An 11142-nucleotide genomic window follows, 5' to 3' on the forward strand; every position below is an offset into this window, starting at 1 on the left:
AGATCTTCTTGCTCGCGCTGGGATTACAGATAGTCGTACTGAGTCTACTCCTCTTGAGCCTAATGTTCGATTTACCCCTATGGATGGCACTGTTTTGGATAATCCGACTCTCTATCGACAGTTAGTTGGCGGTCTCGTCTACTTGACTGTCACCCGACCAGACATCGCCTATCTGGTTCATGTACTTAGCCAGTTCTTGTCAGCTCCTCGTACTACTCACTATGCGGCAGTTCTTCGCATTCTTCGCTACATCAAAGGCACTCTATTTCATGGCCTTTATTTTTCTGCCTATTCCTCTTTGTCTCTTCAGGCTTACTCCGATGCTGATTGGGCTGGTGATCCCACTGATCGTTGTTCTACTACTGGTTACTGTTTGTTTCTTGGCGACACTCTCATTTCTTGGCGTGCTAAGAAGCAAACGTTCATTGCTCGCTCAAGCACAGAAGCTGAGTACCGTGCCCTCGCTGACACCACTGCTGAAGTTATCTCGGTTCGTTGGCTTCTCGAAGATTTGGGTGCTCCTCAGTCGTCCCCTACTGATGTTTTTTGTGATAACCGCAGTGCTATTCAGATCGCCCATAATGATATGTTTCATGAACGCACCAAACACATTGAGATTGATTGTCACTTTGTTCGGCAACGTATCCTTATTGATGCTGTTCGTCTTATTGCTGTTGGAACACTAGATCAGACTGCTGATATCTTCACGAAAGCTCATCACCCGACTCGTTTTCGGACTTTGTTATCCAAACTCAAGTTGGTATCCTTAGCTCCCACTTGAGTTTGAGGGGGGATGTTAGAGAATCATTAGAATCAATTTAGATCAATTAGTATCGTCTATATTTATATAGTATATCTGTACATTAATTGTAGGATTCTATGTCTTTATTACTTTGATTCATTTAGCACCTATAAATACTCCTTGTATATTGTACCTTTTCATCACAACTCAATAATACACTTTTCAGATTACTCTCCCAGTCTCTTGTTTCTAACACTTATGCTACTAGATGATGATTGAAGATACATGTAAAGGATTTCGATGTTAAAGTCAACAAGTATTTCAGTACTCAGTAGCATTCGATGAAAAATTATGAGTTAAGATTATATTTAAAGTGAGGTGAATTATATGGTAAAGATGTAAGTTTACAGATTTTTTTTTTATGTGATAAAAGAGAGATTGAAAATATTAGGACCCACATTTTGAATATTAATAAAATAATAAAAAATAATTATAAAAAAAAATTTAATTCTCTCTATATAACTTCAATCTATATAGTAGAGTGCCCTTAAAGTGACGAAGTTATAATTGACTGGTTCAAAGTTGAGAAAAGGAACTTTTGCAAATGGTAAATAATTTCCTTCTTATGTGATCAGTTATTGCAGGATGAGAAATGATTTTTCTTGCAGGCAGTGAACCGACGTAGTGGGAGCCTGGGAGGAACTTCTAACTTGTTCCCCAAATCAGATCGAGTTTTGCGTCGAGAAACTCAAAAAGCACCCGCCTCACATAGGCCCAGTTTGGATAATTAACTTAATTAAGCTCCTTTTGTTAAAATAACTTAAACAATAAATGACTCTGTTAAAAGTAACTTATAAATAAGTTATTTTGTGTTTGGATTTTTAACTCTAAAAGTGCTTATTTTAAAGAAATGTAATGAAAAGTAGAAGTATTATGAGAGAAGTCATTTTTTTTAACTTCTCTATAAGTTCCAAAATAGCTTCTTAGAAAGTTGCAATTTGGTTTTGAAAATTGCACCCGACATTAATACTACTACTTTTCATAAGTCAAAAGTTAAAAAAAAGCTACTTCTAGAGTTTCCCAAACGGGCCCATATTAGGCCAGGTCATTTTAGCTTGTTAATGGGCTTCTTAAACTACTAGGGTTCTGTAGGAACAATAACTAACCACAATATTACACCCAAAAATAAAACCTAAACACAATGTTAATAAAAGTTGGATAATTCACACCAAAAAAAAAGAAATCAATTGGATAATTGGTAGTAGGTTCTTTTTTTTTATGTGATAATTTATTTGAATAGTTGTACATTTTACTTTATTTTAGTGATTGGATAAATATTTATGATAATATAGCTTATTTTATAACAATTAAATTTTGATAAGACAGCTTTAAGCCAATTCCCATACTGGAAAATCTGAGTATCTATAATATGTAATTTTATAAAGTATTTTAAAATATTTCCCATAATTCTAAGTAATGGTAAATTGATTGAATATGTATTATGCAAATATATTTTATCTTTTAATCATTTAGCTTTTCTTGTGAATTTTACGGATAAACTATCCTAATTGTTAACATGTTCTCCTTGGGTTATATGTAGGAAGTCTTATGAACAAAGTTTGGTTCATTTCAAAATACAATAGAGTAAGTTCATGGATCTAGTATTTTGCATCTCGCACAAAGTTTTAATTTATTCACCAAATTATTTATATAATTTCATCACGACAATGGAGGGACAAATACAGAGGGTGCCCAAGGATTTGCCTATTAGCAAGTCCAAGTATTCTACAAGTGCAATACTAGCTCAAAAAAATTTGTACCCAATGTTTTAATGTCTAACCTCCCCAAATTGAAGTGAAGGGAATGAAATTAAAGGAAACCAACAACACTAAAATTGTATAATAGAATCAACGAGGTCTTGTAGAGGTGCCAGTTCTGCTTTGTCAATCAAGCGAAATTCCTGCAAAACATAAAGAAACAAATCAGCTAATAAATTCATAATGAAATTAAGACGATGATGGCATTTATATGTTCAAATCCAAAAGTGTACATGGCACTACTTGAACATATAATCATCACTACACATTATTAAGTTGACATTTTACGAATTCAGTGTAAAACAATTTTCACATGTAATCAATTAGTCACGTAAATAAAAATAATTATTTTTATATTAAATCACACAAATAATCATTTATAAAAACGAATATAATTATATGATTATATAAAATATTTTATATCATCAGTACATCAAAATTAAACTCGTATATAATATATGTATTTGGAATAAATGTAGATTTCTTTTAGCTATTGCCATCAAGAGATTCTTTTAGCTATATGACGTGAATATTGACATGTCAAGATGTGGTATTATGCCATCATTTAGCTAAACAAATCAGCAAATACTAAAATATATTATTTTTAAATTTTACTAGAACAAAATAAAAATTATAATAAATAAAAATGTCTATTTTATTGGTACTAGAGCTATTTATTAACCCTTCATAATACTACTTACCCAAGTAAATAAGACAAAATGCTTGAAGCAAGTATTAAGATGAGCTTCTTCTTTCAAACTAACAATCTTCTGAAAATGTGAGTGATAGATGTGAGCATATACACGGAACAACCGTTTGAAAATTGTCTTGACAACCTCCTTGAAATTGGGTGGAAAAGGAGCCCCTACAACAACAATTAATGTAGTAATCAAGTAAAATATTGCTACAATAATGTATATAATTAAAAATGATTGTCCAAAAAGCTTAGCTAAAAGGCTATCTGCCTTTATCAATATCTAAAACATACCTAACTTTTGAGGGAAAATCGTTTCATCATCAAGTTGAGATTCAATCCAATCCATCAAATACTCGACATATTTTGGTGCAGATACCTCTATTGGTTTCTTGATGGTAACACCATCAGCCCATCTATACTCGTACCTGCAGAATTTGTTCCATTAAGTACTTGTCATATATATTCTTAATTCTTAATGTTAAGTTTATAATGATTTAACTTGTCCATTTAAGAAAAAATACAAGAACTTTTGGGTTTGAAAAAAGAAAAATTAAGTGTGTTTCATTTGTATTTTCATATTCTATTTGTATTTTTAATACTTTTTATTTTTAGAATTTTATAAAAAATAAAAAATGAGATAAAAAATTTTGAATTTTATTATTTTTACTATTTTTTCTTTTTTTATAAAATTTAAAAAATAAAAAAAATAAAAACACACCCTTATTTGTTTTTTGTCTGTCTTTATTTTTGCATAACCAAATTAATCAAATTTTTCTGTTCAGTATTCTCATATTTCTCTGCCTTAGAGATAATAGCTAAACACAGCCACCCAATGACTTGCAAATGCATCTTACGTTGTGCATAAAATAAATTTTGCATATCTCATACTTCAATTTTTTTTTTCTATTTTCCACTCCATAATCATCACTTACTAAAACCTCTGTTATCTTCTAAAGAAATCATGCGCATTATACGATATTTCTAGATGTGCTAGCCCAAAACCTACACTATAACTCAGTGCTCACTTTTGTTCTTGTGAACAGGAGAAAAATTCATTTTGAAAAACAAAACCTAATTGCTAATAATATTCAAAGAAAACCCACCACAAGGGTAAACCATATAGTAGCCTGCCAATCTAATCAAACTACAACTTAACTATGGAATTAAAATTAAAAAGTTGGTACATAAATCAAAGCTTACTTTGGTCCTGCACTCATTGTTGGACAGTTGCTTGCCGTGCAGAACTCTGTTAGTGTACCAAATAGAATATTTACTTGATTAAAGAAGTCCACGGCTGAAAAAAAAAATTACACCAACGAAAATGAAATTCTTAATTTGCCTTTATGGAGAATGGAAAATTACATGAAAAAAATTACATGCTCACAAATTATGCATGTTAGAGTACTGGTTTTACTCCCGTTGATTTTTCCCTTGCAAGTTTAACATTTAAGAATTCTTTTAACAAAACATGACTTGTATGAACTTAAGTAGTATGTCAAGTTTTTATTGAATTTTTTATTTTTTTCTTCTTTTGACTTACATTTTGTATGATCATTTTTTAAGTGCTGTTATAACATTTGCTAGAAATAGAGCATGTTCTTACTGTTTACAGCTAGCCATTCGTTAAAATCTTCACCGGGAGGCAGCTTAACAGCTTCCCTCAAGTTCCCACTACCCAATGTAGCATCGATGTGTTTTTGAAGTTGAGCACCCTTCATTCATTTCATACACGAAATGCTTAATTAGTTTAAAGCTCAACCTATCAACAATTATGACCATAAAGAATCCAGCAATTATAAGAAGTAAAAGCACCTACCTTACTTCCGGATGGAGCACTCTTCTTTGGACGAAATGTTTTTTGGTTTCTGCATGGATATGATTAAAAGTCTGGTTAGTTATTGTTGTTATCGTTATATAAGATGAAGTTTAGTTATACTTAAGCAAAAGTTAATTGTAACAAAAGAAAATACAGACAATAATATGAGCTAAAAGAAATTATGCGAATAATCAAATCAAACAATTCATATTTCTCAAGGAAAGGGGAAAAAAAGTGGTAGGACAATATATCATTTTTATTTTGTAGTTGCAAAACCTGGTACTTGAAATTTTGAAATGGTTATTGTTAGATGTGGCTTCCAATCAACATCACATGCATATATGTTGTTGATTAGAAGAATGGTTTATGTGTCCTGTGTTACAATTTTTTTAATATATAAATTAAAAAACTTCGTTAAGATATATATCATGAATAATGTCTATACAATAGCAACAATGTCACTTTTCAATGTCATTCGTGGACACCTTTTTAGCAACTCACTTTTCAATGTCTATACAACAACCCATTAGCTAAGAATACACTATAAATAATGAAACTATCCACTAAATAACAGTTTTCAACCCACAAATTGTATCATTATTGGCACAACTTAACTTTTTTTTTATGGTATCTTCCAACCCAATTGGCTAAAAACTAATCCGTGATGAATTTGAGCTCTATTTAAGGGTTTGTTGCGCTAATGATTTGTTGTATGCACAAGGCGGGACTCAAATCTCTAATACTTACTTAAACAGACTAATGAACTAATCACTAAACTAACCCAAGTTAGTTTATTGGCACAACATAAGTAGATAGCAACATCACTACCTGATTTTATTTTGGTGACTTACATCACTACATGTTTAAATAACAATTAACACAATTCAGTTACCTAAATTTTCAATATTTATAAATCCCCATTACAACTTCACAGCAACAATCAGGAAAAAAAAAAAACAAGAAAACAATTGGCTACGTGAACCAAACAACATCACAAATAATAATGAAAAAAAAAAAAAGAATTCAAATTGCTTGCTTTCACACAAAGCAATTATCAAAGGGGATCTAGAATCAAATAAAAGGGATACAAAATATACAATCCATAGAACTTAAAAAAAAAAACGTTCAAAAATCAAATTGAAACTACCAAGTTTATCCATACAAAAGTGCATAAAACAAATTATACATTTCAAAACATTTAAAAAGGAAAGAAAAATAAACTCATAGTCTACAGAAGAATGAAGGCAATACCTGCTTCCAAGGCCGAAGAGACTCATGGTGCCTAAATCCGAAGTGTGTCTCTTTTTTTAAGATCCAAATTCGGATGGCACCTTCTCCTTCTCGTCCTTTCGTCAAATCAGAAAACCAAAAGAATTAAAGAACACATCGTAATGAGTTTCTTTATACATTTATATATGAAGAGAAAGAGATAAAGACGCCAAGAAAAGGAAAATTGAGACAGAAATAGAGACATAAAATGCTTGAACGCTCTATTGCCAATCTGTCATCTCCCCGTTTTTCTCTCTCTTATCTAGCAATATAGAGAAAGAGGCGCCAACAAACATTGCATTTTTGTCATCTTCAAATTTTCTTATTAGTCTCTCTCTCTCTTTCAATTTTCTAAATTCTCTGATATATATTCTTATCATATTCTCTTGTTAAAATAAAATTCACAAAAGATTTATTTGAGAAAATAAATTATTTTAATGTCTACTTTTAATAAATAGTTATATGAAAATAAATAGTACATTGTTTTTTTTTTCTTTTTGGGATATAATCTTGTTTTAATTTTTTTGGGAATTTTTGTTTATGTAAGAAAAAAAACTTTTGAATTATGTTCATTTAATTTTAGAAAAGAGCGTCACTTTTTTTGTGTGGTGTTTACCAATTTTTTTTGTTATTATTTCAATCCCGTTACAGAACGAACAAGGAGTGCAATCAACTAATATTTTGTCTTTTGAATTTTTTAAAAGAAATATTATTTTAAATTATTATGAGAAATTTTTAAAGAGTTTAATTTTGATGTACCATAAAATATTTTATATAGTCATATAATTATGATTGATGTAAAAAATAGTTACTTTTGCTAATATGGAATTATTTGATTGGATGCACGGTTTTATACTGACAGTGCATCAAAATTAAATTCATATTTAAAATCTAAAATTTAAAAAAAAAATCTAAACCCCAATAATAACCAACCTTCAAAATCAATGTAAAATCATTTTAAAAATTCTAAAATTTATTTTAAACATTTAAAATTAGTTTAAAATTTTAAAATTCATTTAAAAAATTCAAAATCATCTAAAAATTTTCAAAAATCATTTTAAAAAGTTCAAAATCATTTTAAAAAATATTTTAAAAATTGTTAGTGAAAAATTATCTAAAACATAATAAAAAGAAGCATTAAAAGCCTAACAAAAAGAGATATTCAAAATTATTTTAAAATTTTCAAAACATAACAAAATGAGATATCTAAAAAATATTGGAAAAAGAACATTCGAAAACTAAAAAAAAAACATCTAAAATTATTAAAAAATAATACAAAACCCAAAACAACATAACAAAACATCCAAAACATAAGAAAAAGAAATATTTGAGACTTAAACAAAAAAAGAAACATCCAAAATCAGTAAAAAAATCATTCAAAACAAAACAGAAGTAAAAGGAACATCGAACCCAAATGTAATAAAACTTAGCAAAAAATGAGATATCCAAAATTTTTTTAAAATTTGTTAGAGGGAGCAGCAATTCAAATTATCATAGAAAATATCCAAAATCTAAAAACAAAATATCTAAAACTAAATAATAACAAACATCAAATTTATTATAAATTTATTTTAAAAATTTCAAAAATATTTTTTATTATTTTATTATTTTTTTTTAATGGTAATGGGATGAATTTCTCATTGTCAATGTAATTTTTAATTTAAAAACAATAGATAATAGAAAATTATATTTTCAATTAAAGAGTGAGAAATATCAATTTCCTCTATTCTAATATATATATAATATTGAAGCCTATTCACCAATATAAACAAAAATTGTTTGGTAATTGTACAACAATAAAAGTGCAAATGAATACATGTTTTTCCCATCTTTCAGCAAAGATAAGATATTATACGGAGAAATTAATAGTGTTTTTTTTTTTCCGGTGACTTAAAAATTTAGAGTGTTTGATTTGGTTTGTATATATTTTTAATTTTTATTTTTATTTTAAAATTTTCTATTTCGGAATTTTATAAAGAAAAAGCGGAAATCAAACTCACCTTAATTAAAGAGAGAGGGGGAGGTTCTGGTGATGGAGTCGCGAAAAAGTATGGTTAAGAGAAAATATGAAAGAGTAGTTAAGATAGATTTAAGATTATTATTATTTCTCCAAATTTTTCTTTTTTTTTTTCATTCTTATCTAAATTAATGAATATTTCTTAATAATTTTAAAATAAAAAGTCCTTCTTTGACAATTAGTTCTTGTTAGTAATTCTTAGTAACAAGAGTGAGCTTTTAAAAAGCTTAACCATTACCTCTCCTCTCTAATAAGCTTTACCATACCTACTTTAATTTCCTTAATCTAATCTAATATTTTCCATTTGGTCAAATTCAGGTCTTAACAAAAACAAAATGGCTTATTTAAAAATAAAAAGAATTAGGCCGGGTTTAGGTTCAGCTCAACTCATATCCCAACTAATCAACCCATTTACACTAATCAAGATTATAGATTTGAATGGAGTAGTGAAATGGCATCGCATGCAGGGAGGGAGTGAAAAAATATCTTAAAATGCTTAACCATTTCTAGTATAAAAGACCACTAATTAGTCATTAAAAAGAAGCCAAGATATTGATGAATTTCGTCCATAAAAAGATTTATGTACATAACTACTTAGTTGTGTAAACTCCTATTGTCATTTGTCAATATATTATAATGATGGCTTTAAGATTAGTTGCATGAAGCATGACTACGTAGGGTTGGTACTTGGTAGAATAGAAAGAATGAACAAATGCATGGGTAGTTTGCGGTACCACTATCATTCGATTGCTCTCCACTTTCTCTTACATGCTAACTTCTTATCATCATGACTTTTGATAAGGACAATAAGAGTGATAAGTGTAAGCTTAGAGAGTTGGTGTCTTAAAGAAGAAATTAAACAGAATTCTAGTATTCAGTTATTGCTATATCAGTCAAGCTTGCATTGTATTTTCTGTTGTAACTGATTTCCTTATATAGCAGCACTGGCAGTTAGGCTCTATAGTATATATAAGTCAGTGTGTGCCAATCAATGTAAGCTTACATAATAGAATTCCATTCAGTTTGTTCTCTCATTCTTCTAGCTCACAATCCCTTCATTCAATATCATTTCTTAACTCTCTGCCTCCAATACCTTTCATGCTTCATCTGTCAAACCAAATAAATAAATAAATACATAATCAAATTAGCTAGGTTGAGACTTGAGACATGGCCACAAAATAAACATAAAACATTTGGGATTAGCTAAGCAATTTTTTATAATCTGATTTTATTTAGTTCATAGCTAATCATTAATATATTCAAATATAATTAATCTCACTATCAAAGTTGCAGTAAGAAAATTTAAATAAATAATTAAATTAAAGAAAAGAAATCATAAAAAGTTCTTGTACTACTGTGTCGTCCATTTATGGTTTATCATCTATTGATGATGAAAATTTCAAGCTTAAGTGAATCATAATCCCTAATCCTAAATCATAAGCAATAAACACAAAAAAGAAAAACCATAGTAAAAATCAAACAATTATATATGCTTGTGGGATTAGAAATTTAGAACAAATACCTTCAATAGCATCATCTTCTTCTATACGCTCTTGGCCTTAACATCATGGCATTGTATCTTTGAAGTCGGAACAAAGCTTCATTCATTAAATCACCCACTGCTCTCAGACACACATCATGTTCTGTTTCGTCTACACCTTGAAGTACTGAAATCCGTTTTGTGTGCAAGATTTCAAGAGAGATTTCTGTATCCATAAGCCTTTTCATAACAGGTATGTCATTGAAAGGGAAGAAAGCTTGTTTGGAGATGCATAGCAAGCATGTAACGGCTTCGTCAGCAACTTCGTTGATCTCCCGGAGAACTAAACGTAGAATCTTCTGGATCGTTCTGGGATACCCCACGCGCTCTAACCAAATCCAGAACGCAAGAACCCGTAGAGATTGAATTGGATGTCGTGAGAGAGTGAACACAAGGACGGTGTAGAGCTCTCTGTCTGTTCTGTGAAAGAGCAAGAACTCTTCTTGAGAGAATTCAATTACTGATGATGGTAAGTGAAGCATCCAACTGAAACCGTTGTTCATCATGATTTTCCCGCCAAAACTTAGGTATGCGAAATTGGTGGATGCAAATGTATGTGTGTGTGTGTGTGTGTATGCGGAGAGCTAGAAAGAATAGAATAATCAAGAGACTTATTAAGAATTAAGAATCTAAATCAAGAATAAATCACTCTTTATATACATGTGACGAACAATGCAAGCACTTTTAATTGATATAAGGCACTGAAGCTAAGCTAAGACACCGCATAATTGAAGCTAAGCTATTTATATATCTTTAACTTCTAATTAATTAATAAAAAATGTTAGGTCAAAGTCTTTTTATCAACTAAGTTAATCAAATATTCAAATTGTTAAAATTAAAAACTTGCACCACTTTTTCTCTCATTTAACGGTTATAGCTGCTGCTTTTTCTTTTTACGTTTCTTCTTTCTTTTTCAACGTCTTTTTTATGTCAATGCTGCTACTACTGTCGTCGTCATTATCGTTGCTGCTATTGCTTCTTCTTCTTATATTCCTTCTTCCTTCTTCAATGTCATTTTCGTCGTCATTGTCGCCTCTGCCATTGTCATCATCGCTGTCACCACGGTGACTTCTTCTTACTTTTCTTCTTTCTTCTTTAATATCGTTTTCGTCGTTACTGCTGTTGTTGTAATTGTCGCTGTTACCACGGTTATTATTGTTGTTGTTGTTAATTTCTTCTTCTCTTTTTTTTTCTCATTATCCTCTTTTATTATCATTGGCATCGTCTTCGTAGTCTTCATCTTC

General features: G+C 29.9%; 2 protein-coding genes across 2 annotated transcripts; both read right to left on the reverse strand.

The window, feature by feature from the left end:
• Positions 1-2400: 2400 nt before the first annotated feature.
• On the reverse strand, positions 2401-6655 carry LOC107634436 (MOB kinase activator-like 1A). Its single transcript, XM_088508941.1, has 7 exons — positions 6324-6655; positions 5073-5121; positions 4860-4968; positions 4457-4550; positions 3548-3681; positions 3261-3424; positions 2401-2702 (listed from the first exon to the last, which is right to left on the reverse strand). The coding sequence occupies exons 1-7, from the start codon at positions 6347-6349 to the stop codon at positions 2631-2633; spliced, it is 648 nt and encodes a 215-aa protein (XP_088365067.1). The 5' UTR covers positions 6350-6655; the 3' UTR covers positions 2401-2630.
• Positions 6656-9891: 3236 nt separating this feature from the next.
• Positions 9892-10404, reverse strand: LOC107633108 (uncharacterized). Its single transcript, XM_016336742.3, has one exon. The coding sequence runs from the start codon at positions 10402-10404 to the stop codon at positions 9892-9894; it is 513 nt and encodes a 170-aa protein (XP_016192228.1).
• Between the last annotated feature and the right edge of the window lie 738 nt (positions 10405-11142).

This window comes from Arachis ipaensis, chromosome B3, assembly GCF_059453495.1.
Source record: "Arachis ipaensis isolate K30076 ecotype BB chromosome B3, ASM5945349v1, whole genome shotgun sequence".
Classification (NCBI taxonomy): Eukaryota; Viridiplantae; Streptophyta; class Magnoliopsida; order Fabales; family Fabaceae; genus Arachis; species Arachis ipaensis.